The following is a 14,185-nucleotide window of genomic DNA, read 5'->3' on the forward strand; positions in this document are numbered from 1 at the left end:
GGGTTTATCTGTCTCTCCTCACAGTAACATACTTCTGTGGTTAACTGGGTTTATCTGTCTCTCCTCACAGTAACATACTGCTGTGGTTAACTGGGTTTACCTGTCTCTCCTCACAGTAACATACTGCTGTGGTTAACTGGGTTTACCTGTCTCTCCTCACAGTAACATACTGCTGTGGTTAACCTCTACCTGTCTCTCCTCACAGTAACATGCTGCTGTGGTTAACTGGGTTTACCTGTCTCTCCTCACAGTAACATACTGCTGTGGTTAACTGGGTTTACCTGTCTCTCCTCACAGTAACATACTGCTGTGGTTAACCTCTATCTGTCTCTCCTCACAGTAACATACTGGTGTGGTTAACTGGGTTTACCTGTCTCTCCTCACAGTAACATGCTGCTGTGGTTAACTGGGTTTACCTGTCTCTCCTAACAGTAACATACTGCTGTGGTTAACTGGGTTTATCTGTCTCTCCTCACAGTAACATGCTGCTGTGGTTAACTGGGTTTATCTGTCACTCCTCACAGTAACATACTGCTGTGGTTAACTGGGTTTACCTGTCTCTCCTCACAGTAACATACTGCTGTTGTTAACCTCTACCTGTCTCTCCTCACAGTAACATGCTGCTGTGGTTAACTGGGTTTATCTGTCTCTCCTCACAGTAACATACTGCTGTGGTTAACCTCTACCTGTCTCTCCTCACAGTAACATGCTGCTGTGGTTAACTGGGTTTATCTGTCTCTCCTCACAGTAACATGCTGCTGTGGTTAACTGGGTTTATCTGTCACTCCTCACAGTAACATACTGCTGTGGTTAACTGGGTTTACCTGTCTCTCCTCACAGTAACATACTGCTGTTGTTAACATCTACCTGTCTCTCCTCACAGTAACATGCTGCTGTGGTTAACTGGGTTTATCTGTCTCTCCTCACAGTAACATACTGCTGTGGTTAACCTCTACCTGTCTCTCCTCACAGTAACATGCTGCTGTGGTTAACTGGGTTTATCTGTCTCCCCTCACAGTAACATACTGCTGTGGTTATCTGTCTCTCCTCACAGTAACATACTGCTGTGGTTAACTGGGTTTATCTGTCTCTCCTCACAGTAACATGCTGCTGTGGTTAACTGGGTTTATCTGTCACTCCTCACAGTAACATACTGCTGTGGTTAACTGGGTTTACCTGTCTCTCCTCACAGTAACATACTGCTGTTGTTAACCTCTACCTGTCTCTCCTCACAGTAACATGCTGCTGTGGTTAACTGGGTTTATCTGTCTCTCCTCACAGTAACATACTGCTGTGGTTAACCTCTACCTGTCTCTCCTCACAGTAACATGCTGCTGTGGTTAACTGGGTTTATCTGTCTCTCCTCACAGTAACATGCTGCTGTGGTTAACTGGGTTTATCTGTCACTCCTCACAGTAACATACTGCTGTGGTTAACTGGGTTTACCTGTCTCTCCTCACAGTAACATACTGCTGTTGTTAACATCTACCTGTCTCTCCTCACAGTAACATGCTGCTGTGGTTAACTGGGTTTATCTGTCTCTCCTCACAGTAACATACTGCTGTGGTTAACCTCTACCTGTCTCTCCTCACAGTAACATGCTGCTGTGGTTAACTGGGTTTATCTGTCTCCCCTCACAGTAACATACTGCTGTGGTTATCTGTCTCTCCTCACAGTAACATACTGCTGTGGTTAACTGGGTTTACCTGTCTCTCCTCACAGTAACATACTGCTGTGGTTAACCTCTACCTGTCTCTCCTCACAGTAACATGCTGCTGTGGTTAACTGGGTTTATCTGTCTCTCCTCACAGTAACATACTGCTGTGGTTAACCTCTACCTGTCTCTCCTCACAGTAACATGCTGCTGTGGTTAACTGGGTTTATCTGTCTCTCCTCACAGTAACATGCTGCTGTGGTTAACTGGGTTTATCTGTCACTCCTCACAGTAACATACTGCTGTGGTTAACTGGGTTTACCTGTCTCTCCTCACAGTAACATACTGCTGTTGTTAACATCTACCTGTCTCTCCTCACAGTAACATGCTGCTGTGGTTAACTGGGTTTATCTGTCACTCCTCACAGTAACATACTGCTGTGGTTAACTGGGTTTACCTGTCTCTCCTCACAGTAACATACTGCTGTTGTTAACATCTACCTGTCTCTCCTCACAGTAACATGCTGCTGTGGTTAACTGGGTTTATCTGTCTCTCCTCACAGTAACATACTGCTGTGGTTAACCTCTACCTGTCTCTCCTCACAGTAACATGCTGCTGTGGTTAACTGGGTTTATCTGTCTCCCCTCACAGTAACATACTGCTGTGGTTATCTGTCTCTCCTCACAGTAACATACTGCTGTGGTTAACTGGGTTTACCTGTCTCTCCTCACAGTAACATACTGCTGTGGTTAACCTCTACCTGTCTCTCCTCACAGTAACATGCTGCTGTGGTTAACTGGGTTTACCTGTCTCTCCTCACAGTAACATACTGCTGTGGTTAACTGGGTTTACCTGTCTCTCCTCACAGTAACATACTGCTGTGGTTAACCTCTATCTGTCTCTTCTCACAGTAACATACTGCTGTGGTTAACTGGGTTTACCTGTCTCTCCTCACAGTAACATACTGCTGTGGTTAACTGGGTTTATCTGTCTCTCCTCACAGTAACATACTGCTGTGGTTAACTACGTTTATCTGTCTGTCTCCCCTCACAGTAATATACTGCTGTGGTTAACCTCTATCTGTCTCCCCTCACAGTAACATACTGCTGTGGTTAACTGGGTTTACCTGTCTCTCCTCACAGTAACATACTGCTGTGGTTAACTGGGTTTATCTGTCTCTCCTCACAGTAACATACTGCTGTGGTTAACTACGTTTATCTGTCTGTCTCCCCTCACAGTAATATACTGCTGTGGTTAACCTCTATCTGTCTCCCCTCACAGTAACATACTGCTGTGGTTAACTGGGTTTACCTGTCTCTCCTCACAGTAACATACTGCTGTGGTTAACTGGGTTTACCTGTCTCTCCTCACAGTAACATACTGCTGTGGTTAACTGGGTTTACCTGTCTCTCCTCACAGTAACATGCTGCTTTGGTTAACTGGGTTTATCTGTCTCTCCTCACAGTAACATGCTGCTGTGGTTAACTGGGTTTATCTGTCTCTCCTCACAGTAACATACTGCTGTGGTTAACTGGGTTTACCTGTCTCTCCTCACAGTAACATGCTGCTGTGGTTAACTGGGTTTATCTGTCTCTCCTCACAGTAACATACTGCTGTGGTTAACTGGGTTTACCTGTCTCTCCTCACAGTAACATACTGCTGTGGTTAACTGGGTTTACCTGTCTCTCCTCACAGTAACATGCTGCTGTGGTTAACTGGGTTTATCTGTCTCTCCTCACAGTAACATCCTGCTGTGGTTCACTTGGTTTATCTGTCTCTCCTCACAGTAACATACTGCTGTGGTTAACCTCTACCTGTCTCTCCTCACAGTAACATACTGCTGTGGTTCACTGGGTTTATCTGTCTCTCCTCACAGTAACATGCTGCTGTGGCTCCACACCACCTTTGCGTTCCTCTACCTGTTGCTGACCGTGTACAGCATGAGACGACACACCTCCAAGATGCACTACAGGGAGGACGATCTGGTGGGTGGTATGAACACGCACGCACGCACGCACGCACGCACGCACCTTTTATCTTCATTTCTGGCTCTGCTTTTTAGGTGAAACGCACTTTATTTGTCAATGGGATCTCCAAGTATGCAGAGGAGAAGCACATCAAGCAACACTTTGAGTAAGTGCTGTCTGTTTATTTATCTTTTATTTATCTAGGCAAATCAGTTAAGAACAAATTCTTATTTACAATGATGGCCTAGGAACAGTGGGTTAACTGCCTTGTTCAGGGGCAGAACGACAGATTTTTACCTTGTCAGCTCGGGGATTTGATCTTGCAACCTTTCGGTTACTAGTCCAACGCTCTAACCACTAGGCTACCTGCCGCCCCAATGATTTCTTGATTTCACTTCGAAAGCCTCAATGGTTTATCTTAGAATGTCTCCCTTAGGAGAGAAATTACATGAATCCACCATTTATGCTCTAATGTAGTCTCTCTGGACGATCCATTCCCCCAGGTAGTTAAGGCTCTGTTAACATTGTTACATTAATGTGGTCACTCTGGAAGATCCATTCCCCCAGGTAGTTGAGGCTCTGTTAACATTGTTACATTAATGTGGTCTCTCTGGAAGATCCATTCCCCCAGGTAGTTGGGTTGTTACATTAATGTAGTCTCTCTGGAAGATCCATTCCCCCAGGTAGTTGAGGCTCTGTTAACATTGTTACATTAATGTGGTCACTCTGGAAGATCCATTCCCCCAGGTAGTTAAGGCTCTGTTAACATTGTTACATTAATGTGGTCACTCTGGGAGATCCATTCCCCCAGGTAGTTAAGGCTCTGTTAACATTGTTACATTAATGTGGTCTCTCTGGAAGATCCATTCCCCCAGGTAGTTGAGGCTCTGTTAACATTGTTACGTTAATGTGGTCTCTCTGGAAGATCCATTCCCCCAGGTAGTTGAAGCTCTGTTAACATTGTTACATTAATGTGGTCTCTCTGGAAGATCCATTCCCCCAGGTAGTTGAGGCTCTGTTAACATTGTTACGTTAATGTGGTCTCTCTGGAAGATCCATTCCTCCAGGTAGTTGGGTAAGGCTTCAGTGCAAGTCCTGCCCTCCCCATGGGCCATGTGTCCCGTGTGGTGTGTGTAGTCCGTGCCTCCCAGGCCAGCCCAAAACATACAATAGCAGGTCTATCTGAGGAATTGTTCCTAACTGAAGTCAGATGGGCTGGATTAGTTGAGTCATGTGTTGGGGAGGCACACTGGGGTGGGGGCGCATACTGGGGGGGCACACTGGGGGACAGACGACAGACGCATTACTGGGAGGGGGGGCGGACGAGACTGGGAGGGGGGGCGGACGCACACTGGGAGGGGACGACAGACGCACACTGGGGGGGACAGACACACACTGGGGGGCACACTGGGGGGGACAGATGCACACTGGGAGCGGGGGCGGACGCACACTGGGAGCGGGGGGGCGGACGCACACTGGGGGGACAGATGCACACTGGGAGGGGGGGCGGATGCACACTGGGAGGGGGGGGCGGACGCACACTGGGAGGGGGGGCACACTGGGGGGACAGACGCACACTGGGAGGGGGGGGCGGACGCACACTGGGAGGAGGGGGGTGCCAGTAGCCTGCAGAGAGAGAGAGAGACCAACATGTCAGTTGGCCAGTAGCCTGCAGAGAGAGAGAGAGAGAGAGAGAGACCAACATGTCAGTTGGCCAGTAGCCTGCAGAGAGAGAGAGAGAGACCAACATGTCAGTTGGCCAGTAGCCTGCAGAGAGAGAGAGAGACCAACATGTCAGTTGGCCAGTAGCCTGCAGAGAGAGAGAGAGAGACCAACATGTCAGTTGGCCAGTAGCCTGCAGAGAGAGAGAGAGACCAACATGTCAGTTGGCCAGTAGCCTGCAGAGAGAGAGAGAGAGACCAACATGTCAGTTGGCCAGTAGCCTGCAGAGAGAGAGAGACCAACATGTCAGTTGGCCAGTAGCCTGCAGAGAGAGAGAGAGAGACCAACATGTCAGTTGGCCAGTAGCCTGCAGAGAGAGAGAGAGAGAGAGAGAGAGAGACCAACATGTCAGTTGGCCAGTAGCCTGCAGAGACAGAGAGACCAACATGTCAGTTGGCCAGTAGCCTGCAGAGAGAGAGAGAGACCAACATGTCAGTTGGCCAGTAGCCTGCAGAGAGAGAGAGAGAGACCAACATGTCAGTTGGCCAGTAGCCTGCAGAGAGAGAGAGACCAACATGTCAGTTGGCCAGTAGCCTGCAGAGAGAGAGAGAGAGACCAACATGTCAGATGGCCAGTAGCCTGCAGAGAGAGAGAGAGAGAGACCAACATGTCAGTTGGCCAGTAGCCTGCAGAGAGAGAGATAGAGACCAACATGTCAGATGGCCAGTAGTCTGCAGAGAGAGAGAGAGAGAGAGAGACCAACATGTCAGTTGGCCAGTAGCCTGCAGAGAGAGAGAGAGAGACCAACATGTCAGTTGGCCAGTAGCCTGCAGAGAGAGAGAGAGAGACCAACATGTCAGTTGGCCAGTAGCCTGCAGAGAGAGAGAGACCAACATGTCAGATGGCCAGTAGCCTGCAGAGAGAGAGAGACCAACATGTCAGTTGGCCAGTAGCCTGCAGAGAGAGAGAGAGAGACCAACATGTCAGTTGGCCAGTAGCCTGCAGAGAGAGAGAGAGAGAGACCAACATGTCAGATGGCCAGTAGCCTGCAGAGAGAGAGAGAGAGAGAGAGAGAGAGAGAGACCAACATGTCAGTTGGCCAGTCGTCTGCAGAGAGAGAGAGAGAGACCAACATGTCAGTTGGCCAGTAGCCTGCAGAGAGAGAGAGAGACCAACATGTCAGTTGGCCAGTAGCCTGCAGAGAGAGAGAGAGAGATACCAACATGTCAGTTGGCTAGTAGCCTGCAGAGAGAGAGAGACCAACATGTCAGTTGGCCAGTAGCCTGCAGAGAGAGAGAGAGAGAGAGACCAACATGTCAGTTGGCCAGTAGCCTGCAGAGAGAGACCAACATGTCAGTTGGCCAGTAGCCTGCAGAGAGAGAGAGAGAGACCATCATGTCAGTTGGCCAGTAGCCTGCAGAGAGAGAGAGAGAAATACCAACATGTCAGTTGGCCAGTAGCCTGCAGAGAGAGAAAGACCAACATGTCAGTTGGCCAGTAGCCTGCAGAGAGAGAGAGAGAGAGACCAACATGTCATTTGGCCAGTAGCCTGCAGAGAGAGACCAAAATGTCAGTTGGCCAGTAGCCTGCAGAGAGAGAGAGAGAGAGAGACCAACATGTCAGATGGCCAGTAGCCTGCAGAGAGAGAGAGACCAACATGTCAGTTGGCCAGTAGCCTGCAGAGAGAGAGAGACCAACATGTCAGTTGGCCAGTAGCCTGCAGAGAGAGAGAGACCAACATGTCAGTTGGCCAGTAGCCTGCAGAGAGAGAGAGACCAACATGTCAGTTGGCCAGTAGCCTGCAGAGAGAGAGAGAGACCAACATGTCAGTTGGCCAGTAGCCTGCAGAGAGAGAGAGAGACCAACATGTCAGTTGGCCAGTAGCCTGCAGAGAGAGAGAGAGACCAACATGTCAGTTGGCCAGTCGTCTGCAGAGAGAGAGAGAGACCAAGATGTCAGATGGCCAGTAGCCTGCAGAGAGAGAGAGAGAGACCAACATGTCATTTGGCCAGTAGCCTGCAGAGAGAGAGAGAGACCAACATGTCAGTTGGCCAGTAGTCTGCAGAGAGAGAGAGAGAGAGAGAGAGACCAACATGTCAGATGGCCAGTAGCCTGCAGAGAGAGACCAACATGTCAGTTGGCCAGTAGCCTGCAGAGAGAGAGAGACCAACATGTCAGTTGGCCAGTAGCCTGCAGAGAGAGAGAGAGAGAGAGAGACCAACATGTCAGTTGGCCAGTAGCCTGCAGAGAGAGAGAGACCAACATGTCAGATGGCCAGTAGCCTGCAGAGAGAGAGAGAGACCAACATGTCAGATGGCCAGTAGCCTGCAGAGAGAGAGAGAGAGACCAACATGTCAGATGGCCAGTAGCCTGCAGAGAGAGAGAGAGACCAACATGTCAGTTGGCCAGTAGTCTGCAGAGAGAGAGAGAGAGAGAGACCAATATGTCAGATGGCCAGTAGCCTGCAGAGAGAGACCAACATGTCAGTTGGCCAGTAGCCTGCAGAGAGAGAGAGAGAGACTAACATGTCAGTTGGCCAGTAGCCTGCAGAAAGAGAGAGAGAGACCAACATGTCAGTTGGCCAGTAGCCTGCAGAGAGAGAGAGAGAGAGACCAACATGTCATTGGCCAGTAGCCTGCAGAGAGAGAGAGACCAACATGTCAGATGGCCAGTAGCCTGCAGAGAGAGAGAGAGACCAACATGTCAGATGGCCAGTAGCCTGCAGAGAGAGAGAGAGAACCAACATGTCAGATGGCCAGTAGCCTGCAGAGAGAGAGAGAGAGACCAACATGTCAGATGGCCAGTAGCCTGCAGAGAGAGAGAGAGAGAGAGAGACCAACATGTCAGATGGCCAGTAGCCTGCAGAGAGAGAGAGAGAGAGAGACCAACATGTCAGTTGGCCAGTAGCCTGCAGAGAGAGAGAGACCAACATGTCAGTTGGCCAGTAGCTTGCAGAGAGAGAGACACCAACATGTCAGTTGGCCAGTCATCTGCAGAGAGAGAGAGAGAGAGAGAGAGACCAACATGTCAGATGGCCAGTAGCCTGCAGAGAGAGACCAACATGTCAGTTGGCCAGTAGCCTGCAGAGAGAGAGAGAGCCAACATGTCAGTTGGCCAGTCGTCTGCAGAGAGAGAGAGAGAGAGAGAGAGACCAACATGTCAGATTTCCAGTAGCCTGCAGAGAGAGAGAGAGACCAACATGTCAGTTGGCCAGTAGCCTGCAGAGAGAGAGAGACCAACATGTCAGTTGGCCAGTAGCCTGCAGAGAGAGAGAGCGAGACCAACATGTCAATGTTGGCCAGTAGCCTGCAGAGAGAGACCAACATGTCAGTTGGCCAGTAGCCTGCAGAGAGAGACCAACATGTCAGTTGGCCAGTAGCCTGCAGAGAGAGAGAGACCAACATGTTAGTTGGCCAGTAGCCTGCAGAGAGAGAGAGACCAACATGTCAGTTGGCCAGTAGCCTGCAGAGAGAGAGAGAGAGAGAACAGAGAGACCAACATGTCAGTTGGCCAGTAGCCTGCAGAGACAGAGAGACCAACATGTCAGTTGGCCAGTAGCCTGCAGAGAGAGAGAGAGACCAACATGTCAGTTGGCCAGTAGCCTGCAGAGAGAGAGAGAGAGACCAACATGTCAGTTGGCCAGTAGCCTGCAGAGAGAGAGAGACCAACATGTCAGTTGGCCAGTAGCCTGCAGAGAGAGAGAGAGAGACCAACATGTCAGATGGCCAGTAGCCTGCAGAGAGAGAGAGAGAGAGACCAACATGTCAGTTGGCCAGTAGCCTGCAGAGAGAGAGATAGAGACCAACATGTCAGATGGCCAGTAGTCTGCAGAGAGAGAGAGAGAGAGAGACCAACATGTCAGTTGGCCAGTAGCCTGCAGAGAGAGAGAGAGAGAGACCAACATGTCAGTTGGCCAGTAGCCTGCAGAGAGAGAGAGAGAGACCAACATGTCAGTTGGCCAGTAGCCTGCAGAGAGAGAGAGACCAACATGTCAGATGGCCAGTAGCCTGCAGAGAGAGAGAGACCAACATGTCAGTTGGCCAGTAGCCTGCAGAGAGAGAGAGAGAGAGACCAACATGTCAGTTGGCCAGTAGCCTGCAGAGAGAGAGAGAGAGAGACCAACATGTCAGATGGCCAGTAGCCTGCAGAGAGAGAGAGAGAGAGAGAGAGAGAACCAACATGTCAGTTGGCCAGTCGTCTGCAGAGAGAGAGAGAGAGACCAACATGTCAGTTGGCCAGTAGCCTGCAGAGAGAGAGAGAGACCAACATGTCAGTTGGCCAGTAGCCTGCAGAGAGAGAGAGAGATACCAACATGTCAGTTGGCTAGTAGCCTGCAGAGAGAGAGAGACCAACATGTCAGTTGGCCAGTAGCCTGCAGAGAGAGAGAGAGAGAGACCAACATGTCAGTTGGCCAGTAGCCTGCAGAGAGAGACCAACATGTCAGTTGGCCAGTAGCCTGCAGAGAGAGAGAGAGAGACCATCATGTCAGTTGGCCAGTAGCCTGCAGAGAGAGAGAGAGAAATACCAACATGTCAGTTGGCCAGTAGCCTGCAGAGAGAGAAAGACCAACATGTCAGTTGGCCAGTAGCCTGCAGAGAGAGAGAGAGAGAGAGACCAACATGTCATTTGGCCAGTAGCCTGCAGAGAGAGACCAAAATGTCAGTTGGCCAGTAGCCTGCAGAGAGAGAGAGAGAGAGAGAGAGACCAACATGTCAGATGGCCAGTAGCCTGCAGAGAGAGAGAGACCAACATGTCAGTTGGCCAGTAGCCTGCAGAGAGAGAGAGACCAACATGTCAGTTGGCCAGTAGCCTGCAGAGAGAGAGAGACCAACATGTCAGTTGGCCAGTAGCCTGCAGAGAGAGAGAGACCAACATGTCAGTTGGCCAGTAGCCTGCAGAGAGAGAGAGACCAACATGTCAGTTGGCCAGTAGCCTGCAGAGAGAGAGAGAGACCAACATGTCAGTTGGCCAGTAGCCTGCAGAGAGAGAGAGAGACCAACATGTCAGTCGGCCAGTAGCCTGCAGAGAGCGAGAGAGAGAGACCAACATGTCAGTTGGCCAGTAGCCTGCAGAGAGAGAGAGAGAGAGAGAGAGAGACCAACATGTCAGTTGGCCAGTAGCCTGCAGAGACAGAGAGACCAACATGTCAGTTGGCCAGTAGCCTGCAGAGAGAGAGAGAGACCAACATGTCAGTTGGCCAGTAGCCTGCAGAGAGAGAGAGAGAGACCAACATGTCAGTTGGCCAGTAGCCTGCAGAGAGAGAGAGACCAACATTTCAGTTGGCCAGTAGCCTGCAGAGAGAGAGAGAGACCAAGATGTCAGATGGCCAGTAGCCTGCAGAGAGAGAGAGAGAGACCAACATGTCATTTGGCCAGTAGCCTGCAGAGAGAGAGAGAGACCAACATGTCAGTTGGCCAGTAGTCTGCAGAGAGAGAGAGAGAGAGAGAGAGAGACCAACATGTCAGATGGCCAGTAGCCTGCAGAGAGAGACCAACATGTCAGTTGGCCAGTAGCCTGCAGAGAGAGAGAGACCAACATGTCAGTTGGCCAGTAGCCTGCAGAGAGAGAGAGAGAGAGAGAGAGACCAACATGTCAGTTGGCCAGTAGCCTGCAGAGAGAGAGAGACCAACATGTCAGATGGCCAGTAGCCTGCAGAGAGAGAGAGAGACCAACATGTCAGATGGCCAGTAGCCTGCAGAGAGAGAGAGAGAGACCAACATGTCAGATGGCCAGTAGCCTGCAGAGAGAGAGAGAGAGACCAACATGTCAGTTGGCCAGTAGTCTGCAGAGAGAGAGAGAGAGAGAGAGACCAATATGTCAGATGGCCAGTAGCCTGCAGAGAGAGACCAACATGTCAGTTGGCCAGTAGCCTGCAGAGAGAGAGAGAGACTAACATGTCAGTTGGCCAGTAGCCTGCAGAAAGAGAGAGAGAGACCAACATGTCAGTTGGCCAGTAGCCTGCAGAGAGAGAGAGAGAGAGAGACCAACATGTCATTGGCCAGTAGCCTGCAGAGAGAGAGAGACCAACATGTCAGATGGCCAGTAGCCTGCAGAGAGAGAGAGAGACCAACATGTCAGATGGCCAGTAGCCTGCAGAGAGAGAGAGAGAGACCAACATGTCAGATGGCCAGTAGCTTGCAGAGAGAGAGAGAGAGACCAACATGTCAGATGGCCAGTAGCCTGCAGAGAGAGAGAGAGAGAGAGAGAGACCAACATGTCAGATGGCCAGTAGCCTGCAGAGAGAGAGAGAGAGAGAGAGACCAACATGTCAGTTGGCCAGTAGCCTGCAGAGAGAGAGAGACCAACATGTCAGTTGGCCAGTAGCTTGCAGAGAGAGAGACACCAACATGTCAGTTGGCCAGTCATCTGCAGAGAGAGAGAGAGAGAGAGAGAGAGACCAACATGTCAGATGGCCAGTAGCCTGCAGAGAGAGACCAACATGTCAGTTGGCCAGTAGCCTGCAGAGAGAGAGAGAGACCAACATGTCAGTTGGCCAGTCGTCTGCAGAGAGAGAGAGAGAGAGAGAGAGAGACCAACATGTCAGATTTCCAGTAGCCTGCAGAGAGAGAGAGAGACCAACATGTCAGTTGGCCAGTAGCCTGCAGAGAGAGAGAGACCAACATGTCAGTTGGCCAGTAGCCTGCAGAGAGAGAGAGCGAGACCAACATGTCAATGTTGGCCAGTAGCCTGCAGAGAGAGACCAACATGTCAGTTGGCCAGTAGCCTGCAGAGAGAGACCAACATGTCAGTTGGCCAGTAGCCTGCAGAGAGAGAGAGACCAACATGTTAGTTGGCCAGTAGCCTGCAGAGAGAGAGAGACCAACATGTCAGTTGGCCAGTAGCCTGCAGAGAGAGAGAGAGAGACCAACATGTCAGTTGGCCAGTAGCCTGCAGAGAGAGAGAGAGAGAGACCAACATGTCAGTTGGCCAGTAGCTTGCAGAGAGAGAGAGAGATACCAACATGTCAGTTGGCCAGTAGCCTGCAGAGAGAGAGAGAGAGAGAGACCAGCATGTCAGATGGCCAGTAGCCTGCAGAGAGAGAGACCAACATGTCAGTTGGCCAGTAGTCTGCAGAGAGAGAGAGACCAACATGTCAGATGGCCAGTAGCCTGCAGAGAGAGAGAGAGAGACCAACATGTCAGATGGCCGGTAGCCTGCAGAGAGAGAGAGACAGACCAACATGTCAGTTGGCCAGTAGCCTGCAGAGAGAGAGAGACCAACATGTCAGTTGGCCAGTAGCCTGCAGAGAGAGAGAGAGAGACCAACATGTCAGTTGGCCAGTAGCCTGCAGAGAGAGAGAGAGAGAGAGAGACCAACATCTCCTTCGCATAGAGTTGATCAGGCTGTTGATTGTGGCCAGTGGAATGTTGTCCCACTCCTCTTCAATGGCTGTGAGAAGTTGCTGGATATTGGCAGGAACTGGAACACGCTGTCTTACACGTCGATCCTGAGCATTCCAAACATGCTCAATGGGTGACTGCTGAGTATGCAGGCCATGGAAGAACTGGGACGTTTTCAGTTTAAAGGAATTATGTACAGATCCTTGTAACATGGGGCCGTGTATTATCATGCTGAAACATGAGGTGATGGCGGCGGATGAATGGCACGACAATGGGTATCAGGATCTCGTCACGGTATCTATGTGTATTCAAATTGCCATTGATAAAATGCAATTGTGTTCATTGTCCTCAGTTTATGCCTGCTCATACCATAACCCCACCGCCACTATGGGGCACTAAGTTCACAACGTTGACAATAGCAAACTGCTCGCCCACACCACGCCATACACGCTGTCTGCGGTTGTGAGGCCGGTTGGACGTACTACCAAATTCTCTAAAACGACTTTAGAGGCGGCTTATGGTAGAGAAATTATCATAAAATTTTCTGGCAACTGATCTGGAGGACTTTTCTGCAGTCAGCATATAAATTGTGTGCTCCCTCAACGTGAGACATCTGTGGCATTGTGTTGTGTGTCAAAACTGCACATTTTAGTGGCCTTTTATTGTCCCCAGCACAAGGTGCACCTGTGTAATGATCATGCTGTTTAATCAGTTTATTGATATGCCACATTTGTCAGGTGGATAGATTATCTGGGCAAAGGAGAAATGCTCACTAACAGGGATAAATAAAAAACACATTTGTGCACAAAATTTGAGAGAAATAAGCTTTTTGTGCATATGGAAAATTTCTGGCATCTTTTATTTCAGCTCATGAAACATGGGACCAACACTTTACATGTTGCGTTTTATATTTTTGTTCAGCGTGATTAGATTACAGTCCTGTAATAGTGAATGTGATAAAAGGTAATTATATTACTAGAATATCGACCGTGGGTCACTTCCTTGATTTGAAATGCTTTCGATCTGAATCTAATCCCCCCCCCCTCCCCTGTCGTCGTGGTGTGGTTCTGTATAGATACTGGCAGTGGTCGCTGTCACCATAGAAACAGAATTACTAGAACAGACATTGCCATTCAAGTCAACGTTCCGTAATGAGTGTGCTTCTGCATTCATATGTTTTAGCCCTATTTCTATGACTGTGACATGTTAATACAGAGAGAGACTGCTGAGGGACTTCTAACCTACGATTTAATGTCTGCAACCAACAAAGGACTGAAGGGAATACTATAGGCTTGTATAAACAGATTCCTCCATGTCCATACTTAAAAAAAAAAAATGTAATCCTTACCTTTCCATCTCTTTCCCTCTCCACCCTCCCTTTCCCTCTCCACCCTCCCTTTCCCTCTCCACCCTCCCTTTCCCTCTCCACCCTCCCTTTCTCTCTCCACCCTCCCTTTCCCTCTCCACCCTCCCTTTCCCTCTCCACCCTCCCTTTCCCTCTCCACCCTCCCTTTCCCTCTCCACCCTCCCTTTCTCTCTCCACCCTCCCTTTCCCTCTCCAC

General features: G+C 49.9%; 1 protein-coding gene across 2 annotated transcripts in view; it reads left to right on the forward strand.

Moving 5' to 3' along the window:
- LOC106578786 (CSC1-like protein 2) overlaps positions 1-14,185 on the forward strand; it is a 105,226-nt gene that overhangs the window by 57,212 nt on the left and 33,829 nt on the right. For both annotated transcript variants that reach the window (XM_045702296.1, XM_045702297.1), the window contains 2 exons: positions 3,531-3,639; positions 3,717-3,787. In XM_045702296.1, coding sequence (XP_045558252.1) covers positions 3,531-3,639; positions 3,717-3,787 — 180 coding nt within the window. The remainder of the gene's footprint in view (positions 1-3,530; positions 3,640-3,716; positions 3,788-14,185) is intronic.

Source organism: Salmo salar, chromosome ssa19 (genome assembly GCF_905237065.1).
Source record: "Salmo salar chromosome ssa19, Ssal_v3.1, whole genome shotgun sequence".
Lineage (NCBI taxonomy): Eukaryota > Metazoa > Chordata > Actinopteri > Salmoniformes > Salmonidae > Salmo > Salmo salar.